A 25,510-nucleotide genomic window follows, 5' to 3' on the forward strand; every position below is an offset into this window, starting at 1 on the left:
ACACAGATGGGCTTCCCAAGCCAGTGAGTCTAAAATGAGGAAGCAGCAGACTCTTTTGTGAAACTACCAGAAGGATGGTCACAAATGGGACAGGGGACCAAGGGGATCTAGTCCCAGGGGCAAGCTAAACACCAGGCTTGAAGGGGACAGCAGGGCTACTACACTATACAACTATAGGGAGCTTTGGGCACATTGCAGTTGTGCAGTGCACAACCTGTGCTGCTGTGCACAGCATCTGGGAAGGCGATAGCAACAGGAGTTTAAGAGCCATCAGCATGACCAGTGGTGAAACCTGCTTTCCTTCCCTGGGGACTGGGAGTGACTGCAGGCCTCTGGGCCCCAACACTCAAAAATAGATGTTCTGCCAAGTTGAGGGCCCAGTAGCAACTCTTAAGCCATCCCTTTGTCCCTGGCCCTAGCCCTGCCCCAGACAAAGGGCCAGACTGCCTCCTCCCCCCTCCCTGGACCATGTTCAGGGCCCAGCTGGCTTCCTGGCTGGCTGCTAGCCCTGGCTTTCACCCCAAAGGGAGCCACTCATAAACAGGAAATGCTTCCCAATGCAATGCCTGCTCTGGGCCCCAGTGGCCAGCACACAGGCTGAAGGCCATATCCAAGCAGCAGTGGTGACCGGTCCCACCAACTGCGGGAAGGGCATGTTCACGGGCTCCCCAGCTCTTTGCGGCTGACTGTTGTGGAAGGTTGCTGGGCCTGAGGCAGACCGATTCCCCAGGGTCCAGCTCTACCAGCCTGTGGCCCTGCACGGACCCCACCGCCTGTGCCATGTGCTGCTCCCATGTATGCTGAGACACTGACGCTGAGCCCTCTGCTCCCTCTCCCTAGAGACAGTCTGAAGGCAGCCCCCAAGTTGCAGAAAGCAGACTCCCCCAGCATCGACTATGCAGAGCTGCTGCAGCACTTTGAGAAGGTCCAGAAGAAGCACCTGGAAGTGAGGCACCAGCGGAGTGGGCGCGGGGACCACCTGGACCGGAGGGTTGTCCTCTGACAGGCCTGAGGAGAAGGGCCCAAGGAGTGGTCCCATGGAGCACTCGGGGTCTTCAGGCCCCTCCCTGCAGAGCCCAACGACCTGTCTCGGGCAGGGTTGGGCCTGGCCACCAGCCCAGGGCACGGTGTGGGGACAAAGGCTGTCCTCCCAAGCTCCTCTCAGCCCAGACCCCTGGGTCCCCAGCGCTGTCATCTGTACCCTGGCATTCAGACAGAGCTGGCTTCCCACCACTGGGGGGCCACAGCCTCAGACACCACCCATTCTTTGGAATCGTCTCTTTCTAAAACCTTTTGTCAAAGAGCTTGACCTCCCTGACCTGCCAGAGCTCTGGCTTCTTGCTGGTATTTGTGCACATAGGAGAACACATACCTGTGTGCACATAGCCAGCACAGAGGTCCAAATGAATGATGCACCCCCCTGCCGAATAAAGAAATGACAGACAACTCTCAGCCGCACCTGCCTGCTCCTTCCCACTGGCATCTTCCCCAGGACCTTGCCTGTCCTGGAGACCTTGTCTCTTGGTGGCCCCAAGGAGTGCTGGCAGCACCCAGTGACTGGTCACTGTACACTTGCCTGATGGGTGTCGGCCTGGGGTCCACCTCACACCTCTAGGACCCACCCCTTCTAACTGAAGACCAACAACCACTGACCTGGCCTGGGACTCTGAACCCCTACCTTCCAAGACACCTCATCCAACTTTTCCATCCTGATTCCTGACTCCCCACCCTGGGGGCCATCGGACAGATGACCTGAGCCTCGGGAGTTTCTGAGTGGAAGGGCAGATCACGGAATGGCAGGCCCAGACCCGTGGGGGGAGATTTCCCAGTGCCCACTGCTGGATTTGGCTAAGTGAACCTCAGTGCACCCCATCTGTAGGCCAGGCTTCAGGAAGCCCCGGACTGCCCTAATGAGCTCCCAAGTTGCTCTGGGGGCGGGGGGCCGAAGTGGTGGAGGAGCTTGTGCTTTTTGCCGAGAGCCCCAGTGTCGCTCAGGGAGGGTGGGTTCCCTCCCTAGAGTCCCCAGGACAGCTGGCTGTACTCGCCAACGCCCCGGAAACAGGAGCGCGCCCCCACACACGTGTACCAGGCAGCAGGCACTGGGAGCGGCGGGGCACCTCTGCTCTGACGGGCCCTCAGGGCCAGCACATCACCATCCCCAAACGCTTAGCTTCTGGCACCCCATCCGGGAGTCATCGGCACCGCTTGGAAAAGGAGCCAGAGAACTGGAGGAGGGAGCGAACTCGTCCTTGCCTGGGACCAAGCGGCCGGGGACACCCCGCGCCCCCCTGCGTGTTGTGTGTGGGTCTCGCGTAAGGCACGCGGAGGACCCCCGCCCGTCGGCTGAAAGCGCGGGAAGACCCCCGGGCGGCGCCGAGGCTGGAAGTCTGTGCTGAGCCCCCTCTCGGGCGGGCACTCAGCCGCCGGTCCCGTCCCGCGGGGGGGCCGGGGGAGCCCCGCCCAGCACCGCCGGGACCCGCCGACCCCCGCCCGCCCTACCAGCCCGGCCGCGCCGCTCTCGGATTTCAAAGCCGGGCCTGCGCTCGCCGGCCTCCCCACAGCCCCGCCCGCCGCGCCGGCCCCGCCCCGCCGCCGCGCGCACGTGACGCCCGGGCCTCGGCGGCTCCGATTACCGCCGCCGCTCCAGTGCCCGCGCCTCGGCTGCGCCGCCGGCCGCCCGCGCCGCGCCCCCCGCGCCGCCTGCCAGCCCCGCCGCGACATGGCCCGCGCCGTTCCGCGGCGGTCCGCGACCCCCGAGCGCGGCGCGGCCGGCCGCTGAGCGCGGCCCCAGACGGCAAGCCCAGCCCGGCCCAGCCCGGAGCGAACGCCCGCCGCTGCCGGCTGCCCGCGCCCCGCCGCCGCCGCCGCGGCCCGGCCCGAGCATGGAGACGGCGGAGAAGGAGTGCGGCGCCCTGGGTGGGCTCTTCCAGGCCATCGTCAACGACATGAAGGTAACGGGGCGCGGTGGGGCTGGCCGGCCGTGCGGGTGCGGGTGCGTGACCCCTCTGGGGACGAGTGGCGGCGGGTAGCCGTGCCCCGCTGTGTCCGCGCGCCGCGGTGTCTGCGCGTCCTTTTCTGAGCGTGGCCGGCCTGCGCCTGCTGTGCGTCCGGGTGTCCGGGTGCCCGTCTGTGGGGTATGGGTGCCCGTGTGTCGGGGTGTCCGTGCGGTGGCCGGTCGCCCGGGTCGCAGCGCCCCCTTTGGGTCCCGACCTGAGCCTGCGTATACACGGGCTCCCTGCGCCCTAGATCCCCAAACCATGAATGGGGTTTAGCTCTGGGGGCGACTCTGTGGCCCTTTAACGGGTCTGAGGTCCCTCGGCCTCCGCCCCCTACCACCACCATCTCGCAGGCCTCCGCCCCCTACCAGCACCGCACCCCCAACCCCCAGCCCAGACAATGCTGTCACCGCCAAAGCAGGGAAAATAATAAAGCGGAGAACCGTTAACTCCTTCCCCGCCAGCCTCGGCCTCTGCGCCCGACCCTGCAACTACCGTCCACAGCCCCGGCCCTCGCTGCAAGCCCCAAACGCTGCAGGACACCACGTTTCCCGGCCGAGTGCCTGCAGCCCAAGGCCCCCATCCCCACCTTGGGAGGAGCCGGGTGGAGGCTGGGGTTGGTGGAGTGAACCCTAGGAAGGGCCTACCGCCACCTCAGGCCCCATGACACCCAAGGTCAGGCAGAGCAGGCCATCCACTCCTGGCCTACCACTGGCTCACCTGGACGGGAAACTGAGGCTTGGGAATGGCTCAAGGTCATTAAGGAGACTGCTGGACGCTGCCCCTGACCTCACTCCTCATGGCTGCTCTAGGGAGCGAGGGGGATCCGTTCCCCCAGAGAGGCAGGGCTTGGCAGGGCTGGCCTAGGCTGCCTGGGCAGAAGAGGTCCAGCTCCAGGGGCAGGATGGGGACCAGAACCAGTGTTCCTACCCTTCTCCTCCTGGGCAGGACTGTGAGGTGGGGAAAGGGCAGGGGAAGAAAACTGGGCTCCTCACAGGAACTCCTCGGGGTCCCCACCCTCAGGGCCTATCACACACTCCCAAGTACACAACGCAGAGTCCCACAGGGACATGGCAGGCCCAGGAGGAAACACCACACACCACGGTGCCACACAGTGCCCAGGCAGGCCCTTCAGGGAGCTCCTGCTGCTCCAGGGCAGCTGCCAGATCCCTGCCCCCAGAAGAAGCCTAACGCCATCCTCACCTGAGACCTCCATTCCTTGTAACCCCTCCTCCAGGCCCCCTGCCAACCCTCAGAAATCCTGGCCTCTCTCTGCCCTCTGCAGCCCCCACCCCCCAAACCCTGTGGACATCACAGCCCTGGTGCTGGAGTCCCTTCCTGGGACCAGGCAGCTGGGTCCGCCCTCCCCAGCCGCCCCTGGGGCAGGGGGACAGCAGGACCCTGGGCAGCCCCGCACCCCGCTTCTGTTGGCAGCCTCTCGCTAACACTGCAGAGAGCAGCGGCTTCACTTAGGGGAGCAGGGTGTCTCGCTCCCTCTCCAGGCAGTTACAGGGAACTTTGGGATGGGGCAGGAGGACATGGGCCCAGATTTTAGTGAGAGATTCAGGCAGGATTTTCCAAGTGGAGATACACTGGGAGAGGTGTCACCTGGTTTGATGACAAATAGCAATATTCCCCTACCTGTGACATATGTGCATCCAGGCCAGAGACAGCAGGGGACTGGGCCACTTGGAGGGCGATCACCTGGATGTGGGGGCAGCTTTTGGCTGTATTCCTCAGTGGCCTGAGGCACAGGAGCAGCAGGGCTTACACAGAGGAGGGCGGCCAGGAGGAGGAGACCAATCATGCCCCAGGCGGCCTCTCCGCAGCCCTCCTGCAGGCCCACACCCTGGCCTGGGTGGCAGTGCGGGGAACGGGGAGCTTCTGAGCTGCACCTGGAGCTGGAGGGCCCAGGGGAGGGTACCAGCCTAGTAGGGGAGAGGGCAACCTCAGGCGCCCACCCTTCCTTCTGTGCCTTGTTTACTCAGATGCCCACCGGGTGCCAGGCTGCCCATGGAAGCCCAGAGAGGGGCAGGGACTTGCCCAAGACACAGGACTGGCCCAGCACCTGGGGTCCATAGCCCAGGCTGTTTCTTTAGCAGCCTCCACCCAGCACTGGCCCCTCCAGAAAATGGGATCATAATCTTTGTTTGCCCTCTGAAGAGTGGAGTGCATCACTCAGACACATGGGCACTGGTTGGGCGGAGGGCTCCTAGCAGAGGCAGGGACCCTGTGTCCTGCCTTCCTGGCCAGCATTAACTGAACGCTTCCTATGTGCTGGGCACCGTGCCATGTGCTTTCCTTCCATGCGGTGCCTCCTTGGGTCACCACACTGATCGGTGACACAGGCATAGTTCCCACCCTGGCTTTGCAAGTTAGGAAACTGAGGCTTGGAGAGTGGTGCCAGGCCCAGGGTCACCCAGAAAGCCTTCTCTCTGGGACTGCAGCCTGCACTGCTCACCTGCACAACCCACGTCTGAACACAACCACCACCAGCAGCTTGGGCGGCCTCCACATCTGCCTCGTCCCATCGCCTTGAGCACCTCTAGTCTCTCCAGGGCAAAGTGCTGTGTGGGTAGAGCCGGTTGCCTCTCCCATCCCTGCAGTCCCCATCACCTCCTCACCGTTGGTGCCCAGATACTCTTCTCCCTGAACCCCCAGAAGTAGGGGGTCCCTATCCTCTGATATGTAGTGACCAATGAGGTCCGATCATGACCCTGCCACATGGTGGCCTTGGACAAGATAATTAATTTCTCTGAGCCTCAGGTCCAGGGCCCTGATCTGTGTAGTGGGGTGACACTTGTAAGGACTCAGTGTGATCCATCTTAAAAGAGCTGAGTGTGTAGCAATCATTAGTGAAAATCCCCCAGTCTTAAAAGCCTGGCAGCCTGGGCCACTGGGTGCTCTAGGCCCCCAGCCTCGTGGTCCCTGAGGCCCTTTCTGAGTTACCAATTGGGGGGTACCATTTGGAGTCCCAGGTCCTTAAACACCAAGGTGCTCAAGTCCATCTGCTGAGGAAGTACTGGGCCTGGCCTCCCCACGCCCTGTCGTGTCCTCTCCCCACTGGGAGACGCGAGGCTGTGAAGGTCCAGGATGGAGTGAGCAGGGCTGAGTGGAAGCTGGAACACGCACCCCATCCCAGGGGGTGCTGAGGTGACGGTCAGCTCCTCAGGACTGCTAGGGATGATCTACCGCGCCCCTTTACCCTGAGCTGTGCCCGCATGGAGACAGCCCACACACAGCTTGCCCCCCTCCTGCTCCAGCCTGTGTGAACTTCTCAAATATTTGCTTTCCCTGGGCACTGGGTGGGCTGGGCTAGGAGGGGTGGGAGTTTCTAAGGCTCCCAGAAGCTGCCCTGTCTCCTTCCCACCCCTGCAGGCTGTCCTTAGCTGGAGAGGCCATCTGGAACCTGCCCCTGGGGTTCCAGCCCAGCAGAGCCTCCCTCTAAGGCCTTGGGGGCTGGGGTCTCTGCTTTTTCCCCTTCCCTTGGGAAAAGGCTCAGCCCCCAGTGCCCCATCCCACATGGAAGGGAGCGTCAGAAGCTCCTTGGCACTGGGCTTTGCTGACCCCAGACTCCCCTTCAAGGCCTTCAACCTTCAGGGCCCTTAGACCAGGTCTGAGGCTTCTCCAAGACCCAGCAGCCATGGGAGGGCGCATTCGTCAGAAAAGCCCCTTGATCCGACTGGACAACTCAGCCTCCAGGAGCCCAGCTTCCCTACTGGGAAACCCCCTCCCAACTTGGAACTTTGGGCCAGGCTGGGATAAAGGCCACAGTGTGTCCCCAGGAGGGGAGGGAGCCAGGGGTGGAGAAAGGTGGCTCTGTTGCCTATACAAGGCCCCATTGAGCCTGGGGCCTGGCTGTCCGGGGCAGGCTGGCTGGGCCCTGCAGCAGCCACAGTCTCCCAGGGCCTGGGAGCCACTTCTGCTGGCCTGGGATGGAGAGCTGGCCAGCCGCTAGTGGCTTCTGGGGCTAAGGGTGGGGGCCCTGGAGGCCCCAGTTTCGCCCTGGCATGCCTTAAACCCTGCCACCACCCTCTGTGCCTCTGCCCCCCAGGCCATGTGAACCATCCCAGGCTTGGCCTGGGACACATGGTGCCCCTCATGCAGTCCAGTCCAGATTAGCCCTGCGGGAGCCTGGAAGAGACAGAATGTGCCATTTACTGTTTCCGTCTTCCTGGAAGGATGGGGGATGAGCAAAGGTATCTGCTCCCAAGGCCGGGCCTCCTTCCCGCCCCATGGCTCCAGAGCGTCCAGCAGCCTCCCTCTCCAGGGGAGCAGGACTGCTCTCTGAGAAACTGCAAGAGGCCGGGGGCCTAGCCCAGGTGGAGCCCTGCACCCCACGGAGTCTCACTTCCTCTCCCATCTCCTCGGCAGAGCTCCTACCCCATCTGGGAGGACTTCAACTCCAAGGCCACAAAGCTGCATTCCCAGCTGAGGTGAGGCTGCTGAGGGTGCCCCAGTGGGGGAGGGCATGGGCAGGGGAGGGGACACCTCACCCACAGCCTGTCCCACTGTCCATCTCCCCAGGACCACTGTGCTGGCTGCTGTGGCCTTCTTGGATGCCTTCCAGAAAGTGGCTGACATGGCCACCAACACCCGAGGTGGGGAGGGGGCATGGCTGGGGGTTGGGGAAGCCCCAAGGTGGGCTTGGAGGCTGAAAGACTGAGTGGAATGTGAGGCAGGAAGAGGACAGCAGACCCAGAGTCAGGACCTTTAGTTTTGCCCCCTAATGGAATGGGCTGGTTGTGGAGAGAGCCTCCCGACACTAGAGACATGTAAGCAGGAGGGGTGCCCAGTGACAGAGATGTTGGGTGGGGGCCCCTCTTGCTCTGGACCATCTGCCTGACCCCTCTGCCCCATGTGCTCACCCTTCCCTGCAGTGAGTCTGATTGTGGCTTCTCCTGCACCCTCATCTGCCCCTCTGAGAGCACACGGGGGCAGGCAAGCATTCTCTGTCGGTGTTGCGTCTCCTCTGCCTTCTGGTCCAAGTAGCAGGGACCTGGGGCCCCTGTTCCTTTGGGTGGTGAGACCCTAGGCAATGGGCCCTTGCTCACACACTCACGTCTGCATCTGGGCACAGCTGGAATGGGTTCCCGGTAGGGCTAGAGGGGATTTGGGGTGGCTCTTTAGATGGTCTTTCGCGCTGGCCTCACCCATCTGGGGTGAAGAAAGCTACCAGGCCTGACCACCACATCTCCCTCAGCTCCAGGAGGCGGCACCGCCTGGGCGGGCAGGGCCGTGGTCCCGCAGGGAGGAGGGGCTCGGCAAATACTGAGGAATGAGCAAATCCTCGGCAGGGGCCGCCGGATTGCAGGACTGCGGAATGCTGGGGGCGGGGCCTTCGGGGCCGGCGCTCCCCCTGGTGGCCAAGGCCGGGACTGCAGAGACCCCTGCGAGCCCCTTCCCACGCCACACGCTTGCCTCTCCAGGGGCCACGCGGGACATCGGCTCCGCGCTCACGCGCATGTGCATGCGCCACCGCAGCATCGAGACCAAGCTACGTCAGTTCACCAAGTGAGCAGGCTCCCCGGGGCTGGGGGTGAAGGGTGACGTAGGGCGACCCGCTTTTGACCCTGACCCTCGTGCCCCCGCCCACAGCGCGCTGCTGGAGAGCCTCATCAACCCGTTGCAGGAGCGCATCGAGGACTGGAAGAAGTCAGCCAACCAGCTGGACAAGGATCACGCGAAAGGTGGGGCCTGCGCGTGGGCCGGGGCTTCCCCGCACCCCTGCAGCGTCCCCCGTCCCAGCAGCCTCTCTCACCCCGCCCCGCACAGAGTACAAGCGCGCCCGGCATGAGATCAAGAAGAAGTCTTCGGACACGCTGAAGCTGCAGAAGAAGGCTCGGAAAGGTAGAGCCCTGAGCGGACCCCGGAGGCACAGCCCCCGCAGGCCCCACTCCATACCCCCCGCCACCCTGTGGGATGCCCCAGGGCATCACCCTGGCCAGGGGGCCCTCTCTTATACACAGGACCCTCCAACCTGCTGGGCGGGACGGAGGGAGCCTCCTTGCACCCCAGGCCTGGCCCAGGACCTCCCCTCTCAGCGGGCTGCAGCAGGAGGCCCCAGGGCCCAGGCCGCCCGCCCCTGGGAGAGGCTGTCCGTCTGGCTGTCTTTCACACATTCTTTCTCTCTCTGTCTCTCCTCTCCTCCCACATCTTCCTGTAGAGCTACTTGGTAAGTCAAATGTCCGTCCTCCAGCTGCTCCTCGCGTCCTTGTCCCATTTGTCTGTCTCCCCCAGCTCAGGGCCACCGGAAGGCGCCTCTCCGGGGCCACGGTCCCCTTGGGCCCCCTGGGGCCCCCTGACAGGGAGGAGTCCTGGGCCACTGCTGGGTCAGTCTGCCAGGCCAAGAGGGGAAGGGCTGGCTGGGTGGGGCACAGGCCTGGGCTGCCGCGCCCCCACTACCCTGCCTGGAGTCCGTACCTGTCGTCCCCACTTCCTGGCTCACCATCTCCTCTCCATCATCCTCTCGCCTCTCTCTCTCGCTGCTGCTTCATGTCGCTGTTGCTGTCCTTGTGTGTCGCTCCCTGAGCTGAGTGGGAGCCCACCCTGAGGCCTACCTTCTCTGCACCCCCAGCCCTCCAGAGCCCTAGGTGCCCCCCAGGGCCTGGCCTACAGCTGATCCCCCGTGCTCTACTTTGTCCTGCTTCCGGCATGCCTCCCTGTGGCATGAGGCGAGGGGGCGCCATCTTACAGGCAGCAAGGGGATCTTGGGGCATGGAAGCATCGGCTTCTGTAGAGGCCTCCGCTGGGCTCCCCTGAGCACAGTGGCCCCAAAGGCGGCCCTGGGGCTGCCCAGGGCTCCGTCCAGCCCAGGTCCTGGGTGGCTTTGCAGCTTCCGTGTTTCTTCTGTGTGTCTGTCTCTGTCTGTCTGTCCTCTCTGCCTGCCCTGGGACCAGCCCCTCCACAAGCCCCAGAGGCCTGATGGCCCTTCCCAGTCCCCTGGCCCCCATGGCAATGCCCAGCCCCACAGCCAGGGACACTAACGCAGGGCCTGAACCACGGATGTGGCGAGCCAGGCTGGCATCTCCAGCACGGCCTCTCCTCCCAACTCCTCCAGGGAAAGGAGACCTGCAGCCCCAGCTGGACAGCGCCCTGCAGGACGTCAATGACATGTACCTGCTGCTGGAGGAGACAGAGAAGCAGGCGGTGCGCCGGGCCCTGATCGAGGAGCGCGGCCGCTTCTGCACCTTCATCACCTTCCTGCAGCCTGTCGTGGTGGGTCCCTCAGACATTCGAGGCATCCCCACAGTTGGCCTAGTTGAGGGGTCCCTAAGAATCCCAAGAAATTCCAAGAATTGGAACTTGGGAACTACTGGATGTGAGGCCTTCTGAGCCACTCGGAGCCCCAGCAGGTTGGGTCAGGCCCAGGGTTGACCACTTAACCTCCAAGTGGTCCCTGGCTGGGGGATTCGGGGGGGAACACATGCTCCTGGCCCAGAGGCAAGTCTGCAGCTCATCATGCACTGATTGAGGCTGGACAGACGGCGGCACCAGTCCCAGGCTGTGCCGCTCAAGCAGCGCTGGCTGGCTGGGAAGGGTGGGAGGGGTGGCAGGATAAGGCCTGGCCCTCGTGGGGCAGGAGGGGGCGGGGGCAGGACGGTGGGTCTGACCAGCTGCCTCCTCAGAACGGCGAGCTGACCATGCTGGGGGAGATCACCCACCTGCAGGGCATCATCGACGATCTGGTGGTGCTGACTGCGGAGCCCCATAAGCTGCCTGCCGCCAGCGAGCAGGTGCGGCCAGCCCTGGGGCTGGGGACAGGGGAGGGAATGGCCTGTCCTTGGTTGGGGACAATAGAGGAAGAAAGGGACAGAGGACCAGGCATGTCCCAACCACTGTGGGACATCCCAGAGAACCTGCCCAGGTGAGGGGTGGTGTGGCCAGGGCCCATCGGGGCCTCGGTTCAAGGGCACCAGGGCAGAAGTCCCAGCTCCATGCGGCTTGACTCTGCATCGGCTGCCAGGCTCCATCTGAACAAGCCAGGCCTGGTGACACCTGCCCACTGACCGTGCCCAGAGCTGCCACCTCCCTGAGACCCAGGCGTGCCTACCGATACAAGCTGCGCTGCCCACCTCACACCCCACGTGCTCCCACAGCACTGCAGTCAGTCCTTCCTGACAGCGCCGCGGCATTGATCCCACCGGCACTTCCGGTGTGCCCACACTATGCTAAGCACTGCCCGGGTCGCCTCATGGAAGCACCCCAAAGACGCTCTGAGACAGGGACAGTCGCAGCATTTCACAGGAGAAAACTGAGGCTTGGAGAGGTCCAGGAACTCACCTGAACGGCATGGCAGAGCCAGGATTTGAACCCACAGTGTCCTCCATGGTCATTCTGCCTGGCTCCTCTGCCAGGGGCAGTGAGTCCTCAGGAGCACCCGGTTCTGTCATGTCCACTGCCTGGCCTGACCTCAGCATGTCCTCACTGTGTGACAGCTGTGGGGGCCTGGCTCTGGTGGGAGCGTCATCCCTAAGACTAAGACAGAGTCTCCCCCGCTGTCCCCCCCGCAGCTCTCCGGCATCACTGCTTCCACACATCCCCCCACTGCAAGGCTGGGGGGAGGGCTTCAGACTTTCAGCGGGGCATCTCCTGCTGGGGTCTGGTCCTCAGAAGGAAGAGCATAGGGCACCTTCCAGCCTTCTGGGGGGCCCCAGGAAAAATGACAACTTCTGGGTGGACTGCGTCCAGTGATCCCCATTTGTCCCTGTCCAGGTCATCAAAGACCTGAAGGGCTCAGACTACAGCTGGTCCTACCAGACCCCACCCTCTTCACCCAGCAGCTCCAGCTCCCGGAAGTCCAGCATGTGCAGGTTCATGGGAGGGTGATGGGGGGTGGGGAGGGGCAGGGCCCCCCAGGAGGGAATGGGGAAGTTCCTACCAAAGCTGCATCGAGTGTTGCTTCCGGGCCCCATCAGTTACACCAATACATCCTCGAGGAATTCCAGTGTAGAGGACACATCCACCCCAGTTGCACAACGGCTGCTGGCACAGCTGTGTGTTAGCAGGGGGCAGGGCAGGAGCAGCTCCAGTTACAGAGCAGTGACTGTGTGCCAGGTGCCATGCTGAATGCTTTATGCATTTTTCTCGTTGAATCCTAACATCACTGTATTGGGTATAGTGCTCCCTCCATTTTGCAGAAGGGGAAACTGAGGCTCAGAGACCCAGCATTTAGCCGCTGGGCTCTGCCAGGCTCAGCACAGTCTGGGGGGATAGTAAGAATCTAAGATTGGGGAGGGCTGAGGAACCTTTGGAAGCATGTGCTGAGACCAGAGATAAGTCTGGTCCCTGAGAGCTGGTGCCCAGCAGATGGCACAGGCCCAAACCCTGTCCCAGTCTGGTCCCCAAGGCCTCACCCAATCACTAGGCAGGTCAGGATCAGGGACAATTCCTGCACTGGCACCAGGGCAGGATTTGGAGGAGACATATAAGGTTCAAGGCCTCTCAGGTGGGATGGCAGTGAACACAGAGTGAGTTCTGGGTGAGAGAGACCCCTCTGGGCCAGGTACCCCTTTCCCAGAACCACGTCTGCCTGGGCACCAGGCCCGGGGAGGTAAGCCAGGCACACAGGTCAGCTACTCCCACAGGGAGAATGGGGCTCGGGGCTGCTGGACCCCAGGTGGGGAACCATCACAGCAGGGAGTGTTGATATCGGGACACCCCTAACTGAGGTGGGGACAGAGGGCTTCAGGGTCATGCTCAGGAGGAAGGCGACAGTCATTGCCAGGAACATTGCCTGAGAGGGACATGGTTGCAGGGAGAATGTGAGCTACAGAGGGCCGGATGCCCTCAAGCAGGTGGAGGGGTGAGGGCGACAGTGGGTCCAGGACCCACCCAGGACCATCACAAAACACTGGACATCACATAACTAGGATTTGATGACAAATATCAGACTTTGAGAAGGCAGTCTAAAAATGATAAGACGTGGGTCTAGTCCTAGCCCAACTGCAAAACCGTTTGAGGCTCAGTGACTCAGTTTCCTCATCACTAAACTAGTCCTTAATGGCAGAGTAAGAGCAGAGAACCTGCTCGGGCCTGTACATGCCCTGAGCACAAAACACTTGCGGGGCAGACGCTGGGCCAGCTCTTCGGTGCTGACCCTGGCCAGTCCCTGCTCTGTGCCGTGACCCCAGAACCCATCTCTGGCACCGCGGCCTCAGGACCTTGTAGTCTGACATTGTCTTTTCCTTCCTTTGCCCTCACCTCTGTCCCCCCACCCTCGTCTGTCACCCCCTCCACACACACCCCTGTGTCTCCTTATCTGGACGCTGTGTCCCCCTCCCTCACTCCCCCAGCGCCCCCAGCAGCAGTAGCAGTGCCAAGGGTGGAGGAGCCCCATGGCCTGGGGGTGCCCAAACATACTCACCCAGTTCCACCTGTCGCTACCGCAGCCTGGCGCAGCCAGCCACCGCCACCGCCCGCCTCTCCAGCGTCTCCTCCCACGACTCTGGCTTCATCTCCCAGGACGCCACCTACTCCAAGCCTCCCTCACCCATGCCTTCAGACATCACCAGCCAGGTGAGGGGGCGTCTCCCACCCACAGCGGCTGAGGCAGCCTGGCGATCCCCCAGGCACTGCATCAGGGACCGGCCTAAGCTCACGGCTTCAAGGCCAAGGAGAGGCGGGGAAGCTCTTGGAGCAGCCAGCATCTGCTCCCGTGGTGTCAGCAGGGGCTCTGTGGCCCCACTTCCTCCGCATTTCTCGGTTCCTTGCCTACTTCCTTCTTCTGGCCATAGGAGCAGAGAGGGAAACTTGCCAGCTCTGGCTCCTTGTGACCCTCCCCCTGCCCAGGCTGGCTGTGATGCAGTGACTGGCCCTAGGAGGCATCCCCAGGGGCCCCAAGGTCTCCATACATCTTCCTGCCTCTCCACACTTGCGCCAGCCACTGTGAACCCAGAGACAGGCCCAGAAATCTCAGACGCGGGCTCAGATCGTGCAGCCTCCGTGAGGTGGGCAGTTAGAGGGACCATAGCAGAACAGGATGGGAGGTCAGACCCCGTGCCCCGGGGGCTATTCACGCTCTCTGCCTGGGTTGGTATCCAGTCTCGGTCCCTCTCCATCATGGCTAATGCCTCTATTTGGGCTCAGCATTCCGTGTTCTCGTGTTCCTTGCCCAGGGGTGTCCCCAGTGCCCTGCCAGTCTCTCTCCCTGTGTGGCTCATTCCTGTCAGTATACAAACTCTAGGATCGTCCTTCTTAGAAGCCCTCCTTTCCTCTCCATGTTCTCCAGCCACCTTGTCTTCTTCACAGCAAAACTTGTCAGAAGAGTTATCTACACTGACCATCTGTTGTTCATTTCCCATTCACTCCTATCTGCTTCACCTGTCAGTAATTGAAATATCGTAGATGTGTGTATTTCTCACATATAGTTCGATCCACGTTTGCTTTGTACATTTCAAGACTGTTTTATTAGGTACATACAAGTTTAAAATGTTAACTCTTCTTAATGAATTGAAGAATCTTTTAACACGATGTAGTTAATCTTCTGGTCTTTACGATGCTTTCTACCTAAAAGTCTGTTTTGCTTGATGCTGCTACAGTTATTTCAGCTTTGTTCTCTTCAATATTTATGTTATCATTTCCCAACTCTTTGCTTTTAACATCACTGTATCTTTATGATTTAGATGAATCTCTTGTAAACAGCATATGCCTAGATTTTCTTTTTTTATCCAATCTGACAATCTCTCTCTCTTAATTGGCACTTTTATTCCACTTACATTTATTATGATGGCTGATATATTTGGACTTTGGTTTTACTTTTTTCTTCCTATTCTGCTTTTTCTGTGCTGCTTTGGTCTCTTCCCTTGCCTTTTGTCTGTTTTTTCCTTTTCCTGTTTTTCCCCTTTACTGGATTATAAGTTATACTCCATTTCTTTTTTTCTTACAGGTTACCTTGAAATTTTACCAAGCATTCTTAACAAAGTCCCAGCCCCACCTCCTGAATGATTCAAGGACCTTCGTATATATTTTAACTTCAGTCACCACTCCCAACTTCTATTATGTTATTCTTTCCTGTTTTACAGTGCCCACAGTGACATTTTTCTTAGTTTCATCATTATTTTATACATGCAGTGTTTGTTTAGATTTTCCTATATGTTCATACATTTCTTTGTTCATCTCACATCTTCTTTATTTCTGAAGTAGAGGACTTCCTTTAGACCTTCTTTTTTAATAGGTCTGCAGTAGTAAACTCTCTATTTTTATCTGTAAACCTGTTCTATTTTGTCCTTTCTTGAAAGTTTTGCCAGGGACACAATTCTGAGTTGACGCTTATTCTCTCCACACTTTGAAGGTATGTTTCCTTTGTGTTCAGGCTTCCATTGTTAGTTGAGAGGTCCGCCATCAGATTGCTGCTCCTGTATGAGCGGCCCCGCTTCTGTCTCTGGCCACTTCTCAAATCTTTGCTCTTTAGTTTGTGTCTTGTGGATTTGTTTTTATTTAACCTCACTTAATATGTTTGTCTTCCTCTATCTTTATATTCATGTCTTTCATTTGTTCTGGGAAATCTTAACCATTATCTTTATACCTCTTATATATTTATTGCTCTTTATTCATTATCTCATTCTTTCTACTCTCTCCTTCTGAAATTCCACTTCAGTGTGCATCAGACCTTCTCATTCTGTCTCTTAACTCTCATATTTTTTATGCTTTTCCTAATGAGTTTTTTTTCCAAATATCATTGATATACAATCTTATGAAGGTTTCACAGGACTGTGGTTTCAACATTCTAACTCATATTATCGAATCCCCCCCGCATCCCCACTGCAGTCAGTGTTCATCAGCAGAGGAAGATGCTATATTAACCCTCATATTTTCCATCTTCTTGCTTCTTGGTAATACATTCTGGATAATTTCTTCCAATTAGGTTTTTCTCTGTTTTATAGCTATTTAACCCATCCATTGAGGTTTTTTGGAGTTTTCATTTTGATGTAATTCCAATCTTGCAGAAAGAGTACAGAGTTCCCATCTTCTCTTCCCACAGTCTCCCTTAACACTAACGTCTTACATAACTACTAACCAGTTTAAAACCATGAAGTTAATTCTGGCCCAGGAGTCCAGGATCCAGTGCAGAATCCACACTGCATTTAGGTGTGTCTTTCCGCATCTCTAGTCTGTAACAGGGCTTCAGTCCTTCTTCCTCTCAATTTGGGTTATTCTCATGTCATCCTACAACTAGCTTGAGGTCATACATTTTTGGCAAGAATTCCACAGCAGTGATTTATTATAATTCCTCGTCCTCCTAAGCCCTCGGGATTTTATCGTGTTCATCTTAGCCATTCTGGTGGGTGTCTAGTGGTGGTGGTGTCCTGTGTCTTTAATTTGCATTTCCCTAGTGATCACCTTTTCATTCCTTTAAAGGCTACTTGGATATCTTCTTTTGTGAAGGGCCCGTCCAGATTTTTTTGCCCATTTTTCTACTAGGTTGTCTTTTTCTTATTGATTGATAGAACTTCTTATGTATTGTACATACAAGTCCTTCATCAGATATCATCTCTGAATCTGTGAGGTCCCTTTTTTTTCTTATCAATTTTTTTATTAAGGTATTATTGATATACACTCTTATGAAGGTTTCACATGAAAAACAATGTGGTTACTACATCCACCCATATTCTCATGTCCCTCCCCCATACCTCACTGCAGTCACTGTCCATCAGTGTAGTAAGATGCCGCAGTCACTATTTGCCTTCTCTGTGCTACACTGTCTTGCCCATGATCCTCCCCTACACCATGTGTGCCAATCATAATACCCCTCAATCTCCGTCTCCCTCCCTCCCCACTCACCCTCCCCCACCCCTCCCCTTTGGTAACTGCCAGTCCCTTCTTGGAGTCTGTGAGTCTGCTGCTGTTTAGTTCCTTCAGTTTTGCTTCATTGTTATACTCCACAAATGAGGGAAATCATATGGCATTTGTCTTTCTCTGCCTGGCTTATTTCACTGAGCATAATGTCCTCCAGCTCCATCCACGTTGTTGCAAATGATAGGATTTGTTTCTTTCTTATGGCTGAATAGTATACCATTGTGTATATGTACCACATCTTCTTTATCCATTCATCTACTGATGGGCACTTAGGTTGCTTCCATATCTTGGCTATTGTAAATAGTGCTGTGATAAACATAGAGGTGCATATGTCTTTTTGAATCTGAGAAATTATATTCTTTGGATAAATTCCTAGAAGTGGAATTCCTGGGTCAAATGGGTCCTAGGAGTGGAATTCCTGGGTCAAACCAATTTAAAACCATGGGCTCTCTAGTCTGTTCCATTGATTTCTATTTTTAGTTTTTTGAGGAACCTCCATATTGCTTTCCACAATGGTTCAACTAGCTTACATTCCTACCAGCAGTGTAGGAGGGTTCCTCTTTCTCTGCATCCTCACCAGCATTTGTTGTTCTTAGTCTTTTTGATGCTGACCATCCTAACTGGTGTGAGGTGATATCTCATTGTGGTTTTTTGTTTTTTGGGGGGGGATTGTGAATATTTTTGCTCTATTTTTAAAAATAATCTTGCCTTTTTTTTTTTTTTGAGAGGGCATCTCTCATATTTATGGATCAAATGGTTGTTAACAACATAGGGGACTCAATGCTCAATGCACAATCATTAATCCACCCCAAGCCTAATTCTTGTCAGTCTCCAATCTTCTGAATCATTGTGGTTTTTATTTGCATTTCCCTGATAATTAGTGATGTGGAGCATCTTTTCATGTACCTGTTAGCCATCTGAATTTCTTCTTTGGAGAGTTGTCTGTTCATATCCTCCACCCATTTTTGAATCGTGTTATTTGCTTTTTGGTTATTGAGATGTGTGAGTTCTTTATATATTTTGGATGTTAACCCCTTGTCGAATATGTTGCTTACAAATATATTCTCCTATACTATAGGATGCCTTTTTGTTCTGTTTATGGTATCCTTTGCTGTACAGAAGCTTTTTAGTTTGATGTAGTCCCATATGTTTATTTTGCTTTTGTTTCCCTTGCCCGGGGAGATATGTTCATGAAGAAGTTGCTCATGTATCTGGGCTCTCTATTCTGTTCCACTGGTCTGTAGGTCTGTTCTTGTGCCAGTACTAAATTGTCTTGATTACTGTGGCTTTGTAGTAGAGCTTGAAGTCAGCGAGTGTAATCCCCTTGCTTTATTCTTCCTTCTCAGGATTGCTTTGGCTATTCGGGGTCTTCTGTGGTTCCATATGAATTTTAGAACTATTTGCTCTAGTTCGTTGAAAAATGCTGTTGGTATTTTGATAGGGATTGCATTGAATTTGTAGATTACTTTAGGCAGGATGGCCATTTTGACAGTATTAATTCTTCTTATCCATGAGCACAGGATGTGTTTCCATTTATTGGTATCTTCTTTAATTTCTCTCATGAGTGTCTTGTAGTTTTCGAGGTCCCTTTTGATTCTCTTTATGGGGTATTTTAATGACCTAAAGTTCTAAATTTTAATATATACTCAGTTTATCCATTTTATTCTAATTGATAGTGCCTTTTGTGTCCTGAGACATTTTCATGTACTCCAAGGCCACAGAGATCTTTTCCTCTAAAAGCCTTTTTGTTTTACCTTTTTCATTTAGATCTGCAGCTCATCTGGAATTTAGAGAGAGAGAGAGAGAGAGAGAGAGTGTGTGTGTGTGTGTGTGTGTGTGTGTGTGTGTATGGTGTGGTGTGAGTTTGGGGTCATTTTTCTATATGGTTATCTAATTGACAATTTATTGAAAAGACCATCTTCTCCCCCACTGCACTATAGTGTTGCCCTTGTCATAAATCAGGTAACGGTATATGTATATGTATTGTTCTGCTGGTCAAATTGTCTGTTCTTATACCAGTACCACACCATCTCAATTATTGTAACTTAAAAAAAAATCCTGATATCTAATAATGAATGTCCTCTAGCTGTTACTTCTCTATATCACTTTGTCTACTTTTGGCCCTTTGCATTTCTTTTTAAATTTTCATATCAGTTTGCCAGTCTCCACCAGAAAAACCCAACTCTTGGAGTTTTGACTGGGACTGTGTACGTCTCCATTTATTTTGGCTTTACCTTCTCTCAATGATGTCTTGTAGTTTACATATAAAGATTTTACACATCTATTATTGGATTATTTTTCCTGGATATTTGGTGTTTATTAATGCTAGTTTAAATTATGTTGGCTTCTTAAGGATTTTGTTTTTTTGGTCAGCTGCTGATATTTAGGAATTTAAATTTTTTTTTGTGTGTGTATTGATCTTACATCCAATAACCTTGTTAAAATCACTTATTAGTTTTGATAATTGCAGATTCTTTTGAATAGTCTACATATACAATCATGTCTTCTACAAATAACAATCACTTCATTTCTTCCTTTCCAATCCTTTTGCTTTTTACCTCGTTTTCTTGCCTGATTATACTACTAGGATGTCCGGTGCTGAAGAGATATGGTGATAGTAGGTGTCTTTATCTTTTTCCCAACCTCAGGGAGAAAAGTATTGATAATTTTGCAGATACTCTTTATCAGATTAATGAACTTCCTTCCTATTCCTAGTTGTTTTGTTTTGTTTTATTTTGTTTTCATGAATGAGCATTGAGTTTTTCCAGTGAGTTTTCCAAATAATCTTTTCCATTGATTTTTGGAGGTTTTTTTCATTTTAACAATTATACTGGTAAAAATCTAAATTTGTTTATTGTTTCCTCTGGATCCTCCTCACCTGTGGTGCTTTGTTTCTCTCTATGCTGGTGTTCTTGATCACTGTAAACTGTAAAAAATCTGGGGGTCAGAATTAAGGATGATTTTGAGAACTTGACAGGATCTGGGACGGTGTGCTGAGTCCCCTTCCAATTGCCCTGACTTCGTGGGGCCACCAGGTGATGAGCTCTCCCCCTGGACTTTTGCCTGGTCTCCCAGCACTGCCCTGGGGTGGGGGGGTCTCCTTTCTGTCCTCTCTTCTTTATTCTTTTTTCTTGTTCCGAGTCGGGTCCTCCCGGGTGACCTAGTCCCCCGACTACCAGAGCAGGGGTCTCCCTGCAGATTCTGACATGGACCCCCCACCCTCACCACTCCCCAGAACAGTGCCAGGGGTCCCCACGGATGGCCCTGCTCTCCTCGGGTGGGCCCCCAGCAGCGTGAGCCCGGCTGACCAGCCCTCCTGGGCCGCAGAGCAGGCCCTGCTCCCGATCTCTGGCCGCACCTGCTCATGGCTTTCCTGCTGCTCCATTGGCAGCCCCGTGTCACTCTCCTGTTCTGGACTCTCCCCTCCTTCCCAACCACTGAGTGTTGGCAGGCCTGAGTTCCCTGAACCTGTCCTCTAACCGTCACTGCTGAGCTGACCTGCTGGCTCACAGCCGCTGGATTCGTGCCTCCAACCCTGTCTTCTCCCTAAACTCCAGACTTGTAAATACAGTTGCCTACGTGGCATCCATACGTAGCAACCAAATGGGCAGCTCAGCTTAATGTGTGCAGGATGGAATTCTGGGCTCCTCTTCCCCCAGGCTTGTCCTTCCGGGAAAAGTGACACCATCAGCCTAGCTGCTCAAGCCGGATGCCCCGCTGTTGCCCTTAGTATCTCTCTCCCCTTGCCCATCCCATCAACAGCGAGTCCCGTCGCTCATCCTCACGTTAATAAAATGTGTGGTTCATGGGCTGGGCTGTGGGGTAGGTCGGTGCATACGTTGTGTGCCCTGGGTGCCGGTTCTGCTGCAGAGGCTCACGGCCACGGCCCAGGAAGGCGGGGGCTGGGGGGGGGACGCCGACTCAGAGAGTCACTGCATGCTGGCGCTGTGACCGGGTCTGTTCTCTCCTCCTTCTGGCCTCCCTGCCTCGTCCACCTGCCTGCTCGCCTCTGCATGGCAGAAGTCCTCCAGCTCTGCGTCCTCCGAGGCCTCGGAAACCTGCCAGTCTGTTAGCGAGTGCAGCTCCCCCACATCGGTCAGTGCTCCCCGCCCTCGCTGGATGGAGGGAGGGCTCGGGGTCAGCCAGAGGGGCACACACACAGCGCTATTCCCGCAATAAACACCTGCAGCTGCTCCCCACACAGTCACATCTTTCCCTCTGGGGAAGTGCCAATCCTACCCCAGGCCTGCAAGACTGTGGGGCCACAGCACCCTCGGTGTTCTAACCTTCGCCGTGATTGTATTTGCCTGACTCCCCACATGGGCCTGAAAACCCCAAACCTCAGCTACAGTGAGGGGCACCCTTGGCCATAGGAAGAACGGCCAAAGGGCACCTGACCCACCTGCCCTGCCCTGCAGGACTGGACCAAGGCCGGCCCCCACGAGCAGCCCTCAGGCACCACCCTGCAGCGGAGGAAGGACCGAGTGGAGCTCCTCCGAGACACAGAGCCAGGCCCAGCCAGTGGGAGCACCCTGGGCCCCAGTGGAGAGGAGGCCCCTCGGCCCCGCATGTCCCCTGCTTCGATCGCAGCCAAGGTAGGCAGCAGCTCCCCTGGCAGCCTAGCCAGGGCCCCCCGCCCTTCACTCCCAGGGCAGCACCTGGAGGCCCACAGGTGGTCCCAGAGCGAGCTCCAACCTGCCGGAGCTGAGGGGAGCAGAGGGGAGGCTACACTTCAGCCTGCGGTCTCCCCACCCCAGCACGGTGAGGAGGTGTCCCCTGCAGCCAGTGACCTGGCCATGGTGCTGACCCGCGGCCTGAGCCTTGAGCACCAGAAGAGCAGCCGGGACTCGCTGCAGTGCTCCAGCGGCTACAGCACGCAGACCACCACGCCCTCGTGCTCCGAGGACACCATCCCCTCCCAAGGTAGGCCCCCAGCCGGGGGTGGGTCACTGGGCCCTCACAGCCGAGGCCCCAGGCCCACCGCATCCCCCGTCCTAGGCTCTGACTACGACTGCTACTCGGTGAACGGGGATGCGGACGGCGAGGGCCCGCCTGAGTTCGACAAGTCGTCCACCATCCCTCGTAACAGCAACATTGCCCAGAACTACCGCCGCCTGATCCAGACCAAGCGCCCAGCCTCCACCGCGGGGCTGCCCACTGCAGGGCTGCCCACAGCCTCGGGCTTGCCATCAGGCGCACCCCCTGGCGTGGCCACCATCCGCCGCACGCCCTCCACCAAGCCCACCGTGCGCCGTGCCCTCTCCAGCGCTGGCCCCATCCCCATCCGGCCACCCATCGTCCCTGTGAAGACGCCCACGGTGCCCGACTCCCCCAGCTACACAGGGCCCACGCGGGCTGGCAGCGAGGAGTGTGTCTTCTACGCCGACGAGGCCGCCTCGCCCCTGGCACCAGACCTGGCCAAGGCCTCCCCGAAGAGGCTAAGCCTGCCCAACACGGCCTGGGGCAGCCCGTCCCCAGAGGCCGCCAACTACCCCGGGCTGGCACCTGAGGATGACGCCGAGCAACAGCAGCTGGCGGCCAACCGGCACAGCCTGGTGGAGAAGCTGGGGGAGCTGGTGGCAGGTGCCCATGCCTTGGGCGAGGGCCAGTTCCCTTTCCCCACTGCCCTGCCAGCCACCCCAGCAGAGGAGACGCCCACCCCGCCCCCTGCCGCCACTGGCGACCCCCCTGCCGAGGACATGCTGGTAGCCATTCGGCGTGGGGTGCGGCTCCGCAGGACCATCACCAATGACAGGTCGGCACCCCGCATCTTGTGATGGCGCCACCCTCCACCCTCTGGCCCAAGGCAGGTGGCCTGGCCGGTGAGCAGCAGCCGCTCAGAGAAAAGGCACAGTGAAGAGAGCAGAGCCAGGCAAGCTTTTTTTTTTTTTTTTTAAGTCACACAAGGCAAAGCCACTTTATGGAAAGAGACATCAGCTTGGATCTCAGCGTTTAAACAGGAAGTGACTTCTGCAACCAACCTTGCTGGGACGGAGCCTGCCGGCCTCGTACTGGAGTTGGAGCGCGTTTTATACTTTTCTTGCCTCCTCTGTCCCTCCTGTCCTCCTGGCAGGCCCTGCTTGTTCCACATCGGTGAGGCCCAGAGCCGCGCCGCCCTGCCCTGGGCCAAGGGGCCCAGGCCAGCCTGTCGCCCGCCCCCCTGGCCGGGCCCAGCTGCTTGCCCAGGTGGGCGGTGCCTCAGGCTTCCCTAGGATGCTGGCCCCCTCCAGCCCCTCCTGAGCCCCTCGTCCTTCCCCGTCTCAGCCTCTCCCAGGCTCCTGTCATCTGGGAGGCAGGTGGTTGTGGAGGCTGGTGTCCAATCAGCTAAGATAGCAGATTTAACTGAAAAAGGCAGAGTGGCTGGCAGTGTCCGGGGGTTGAAGTCAGGAGGCCCAGCCCACCGCGGGAGGAGGGGCGTAGGGTAGGGGTCCAGGTCAAGTCTGGGAGGAAGTGTGGGGACCTGCTCAGGGGAGGCTGGGGACCCCGGGCAGCTTCGCTTCCTAGCTTCCCCTCCCGCTTGAGGTGCGTCTGGGGCTGGGGCCAGTGCAGGGCAGCAGGGAAGGGGTGCAGAGACCCAGGGGCCCTTTCAGCTGTCCGGTCCTCGTCTGGGTGCACTGAGACTGACTCTGGTGGCACTTCAGGCACAGTTTCAGCCACCTTTGGGGGTGGGAGCTGGAGCTAGAGAGGGTGTGGGGGTTATTTTATGAATATAATAATAAAATGGAGCTGACTGGATAAGGACTCCATGTGGGGACAGGGTGGACGGTACAGGGTGTGTCCAAGAGTGCCTGAGGGACAGGGGTCCCCACAGGGCCTGGTGGTTCCATGGCAGGAGGAGGGGGCCGAGTTGGCTTCCCAAAAGCCAAGGGGCAGCTGTTCTCTCCAGATTTAGAGCAAAGCCAAAATGCGGTTGGAGAGGGCCAGGCGTGGGGCTGCAGCCCATCTGCTGTGGGGGGTGAGTCTGGGGAGATTGGCTTTGACTCTCTGTTGTCGGAGGAGATGCCATCCCGGACAGCCCCCTGTGGTCCCAGTCCTGTGCTGGTGGGGGGCAGACAGGGTGGGGGGTGCCCTCCCCTCCATGCACCAAGTCCTGCCAGCTCTAAGCAGGTAAAAGCAGGTGCACCTAGGGTGAGTGGCGGGCTGCGCACTGCAGTCCTGCAGGCCGGGAGAGGGTGGCGAGCCTGAAGGGCGGTGGGGCTGCAGGCAGGCCCCCAGGGTCAGGAGAGCTGGCTTTTCCTGGTCGTGACAGGACAGGGTTGGTCTAAGGGCCCCCAGCACCAGGCTGGAGCTCCTGGTAGTTTTTGTGCTGGGAACTAGGACCCACACAGGGCAACCAGGCAGGTCTGGGGAGCCAAGGATGCCTGCCCCTGAGTGCACAGAGCCCTGTGGGCTCCCCGAGGCGGCTTGGGAACGGTACCTGTAAGTTAGTCACTAGGTCTGAGAATGGCCCCGCGAGGGCGTGGGTGACCCCAGGTTTGGGCACCCGAAGAGGGGCCTGGGCAAAGGACGGCCTGAGGGGGTTGGGAGAGCAGTGGCCGGTGTGGGAAGCCCTGGGGTGGGGTTTGCACTGGCGCCTCCGCGCAGGGCTGGGCCAGGGTTTGCCCAGAGGAGCTGATGCAGTAAGATGCAGGAGGTGTGACGGGAGCAGGGTGAGGAGCGGTGGGTGGGAAGAGGAGCTCGCCTCCTGGGATGGAGGGGTGGCTTCGGAGGCCTGGGGCAGGGACATGCGGGGTGGCACCGCCACACCCTGCTCATCCCCCTCCCCTCCAAGTCCCCCCGGGGCTGTACATAATTCCTCCATCCCCTTGACCACCTCTCATCCATTAGTGACCACCTCATAGGCCCACCCCCTCGGGATCCGAGCCAGCCATCCCACGTCACAAAGTTTGGTTTGGGGGTCTTTTATGTTTGTTTTATTTTTCATTTTGTACAGAGAAATATTCTTTTCAAAAGCGTCTCTGGCTGAAGTAACTTTTCTGGTGCTGTTGTTAACTTGTTCCTTTTTTTAATTTATTTCCCCACCCCAGGCCCCCCTCCTGGTTCCCACTCACCCTTTCTTCCCTCCACTCCCTGACAGCCCATCCCTTCTGAACCATTCTGTTTCTTTTCTTTCTGTCGGTTTTTGGATAGATTATCCTCTCCCTGCCCCCTTTGCGCCCCACCCCCCCCCCGATTTGAATAGTCACTGCTACAAGTAACATGCACTGTGAAGATTCCAGTATTAATAAAGTCGTACTGTAATTAACACCCCCGCCTCCCCCGGCTTCCTCGCTGCTCGCCTGCCTCCTGCAGCCCCCACGCCCACCCCCAGCACCCCAGGTCCCAGCCTGGGGTGGGGCTCCCTGGGAGCCCAGGGCTCGTCGTTGCAGGGGCACAAGTGGCCAGCTCTCCAGCCAGGACCTGTGCCTTTCACTGCCTCAGCTGCGGGCCCTGGGGCTGCCTTGGGGCAGCCAGACGGAGGGAAGGAGGGTGCCAGGAGGTGCTTCAGGGGATCAGCCTGACATCTGCCCCGTCAGGCTTGCTGAGGCTCCATGGCTAGTACTGGTGCGGAAGGAGTTCCGTTCTTAAATACCTCCCATTCCAGGCACCCAGCGAAGGCTCCGTCCATTCCAAGTCTGGACCCAGACCCAGGCCCCAGGGCCCGGCCAGCCCGACCCCCTTCCCATCTCTTGGTGGGCTGGAGCTGGACGGGGAGGCCATGGAGGGGCTCTGGGCCC

The 25,510-nt window shown here is 57.3% G+C and overlaps 2 protein-coding genes across 6 annotated transcripts in view; both read left to right on the forward strand.

Moving 5' to 3' along the window:
- The window catches only part of VAC14 (VAC14 component of PIKFYVE complex), a 99,376-nt gene extending 97,930 nt beyond the window's left edge, over positions 1-1,446 (forward strand). For both annotated transcript variants that reach the window (XM_073226165.1, XM_073226166.1), the window contains exon 19: positions 841-1,446. In XM_073226165.1, coding sequence (XP_073082266.1) covers positions 841-1,003 — 163 coding nt within the window. In that variant the 3' untranslated portion in view covers positions 1,004-1,446. The remainder of the gene's footprint in view (positions 1-840) is intronic.
- A 1,215-nt stretch (positions 1,447-2,661) lies between these two features.
- MTSS2 (MTSS I-BAR domain containing 2) lies at positions 2,662-25,040 on the forward strand. 4 transcript variants are annotated; one of them, XM_073226167.1, is made up of 14 exons: positions 2,664-2,951; positions 7,371-7,432; positions 7,524-7,597; positions 8,426-8,510; positions 8,595-8,686; positions 8,772-8,846; positions 10,057-10,214; positions 10,625-10,732; positions 11,712-11,809; positions 13,292-13,514; positions 20,814-20,888; positions 21,212-21,388; positions 21,551-21,716; positions 21,792-25,040. In XM_073226167.1, the coding sequence occupies exons 1-14, from the start codon at positions 2,883-2,885 to the stop codon at positions 22,568-22,570; spliced, it is 2,241 nt and encodes a 746-aa protein (XP_073082268.1). In that variant the 5' UTR covers positions 2,664-2,882; the 3' UTR covers positions 22,571-25,040. The 4 variants fall into 4 exon arrangements, with proteins under 4 accessions (XP_073082269.1, XP_073082268.1, XP_073082270.1 ...); XM_073226169.1 differs by having other exon boundaries at positions 2,665-2,951; positions 13,388-13,514; XM_073226168.1 differs by lacking the exon at positions 20,814-20,888 and having other exon boundaries at positions 2,662-2,951.
- The last annotated feature ends 470 nt before the right edge of the window (positions 25,041-25,510 follow it).

The sequence above is a fragment of the Manis javanica genome, chromosome 17 (genome assembly GCF_040802235.1).
Source record: "Manis javanica isolate MJ-LG chromosome 17, MJ_LKY, whole genome shotgun sequence".
In the NCBI taxonomy this organism is placed as follows: Eukaryota; Metazoa; Chordata; class Mammalia; order Pholidota; family Manidae; genus Manis; species Manis javanica.

What these genes read in the sequence shown, in the direction of transcription:
- MTSS2 (XM_073226167.1), top strand. Translation starts at nt 2,883, where the DNA reads ATGGAGACGGCGGAGAAGGAGTGCGGCGCCCTGGGTGGGCTCTTCCAG. An exon ending in CCATCGTCAACGACATGAAG is followed by an intron (nt 2,952 to 7,370) that starts GTAACGGGGCGC and finishes TCTCCTCGGCAG; the next exon opens with AGCTCCTACCCCATCTGGGA. An exon ending in CTGCTTCGATCGCAGCCAAG is followed by an intron (nt 21,389 to 21,550) that starts GTAGGCAGCAGC and finishes TCCCCACCCCAG; the next exon opens with CACGGTGAGGAGGTGTCCCC.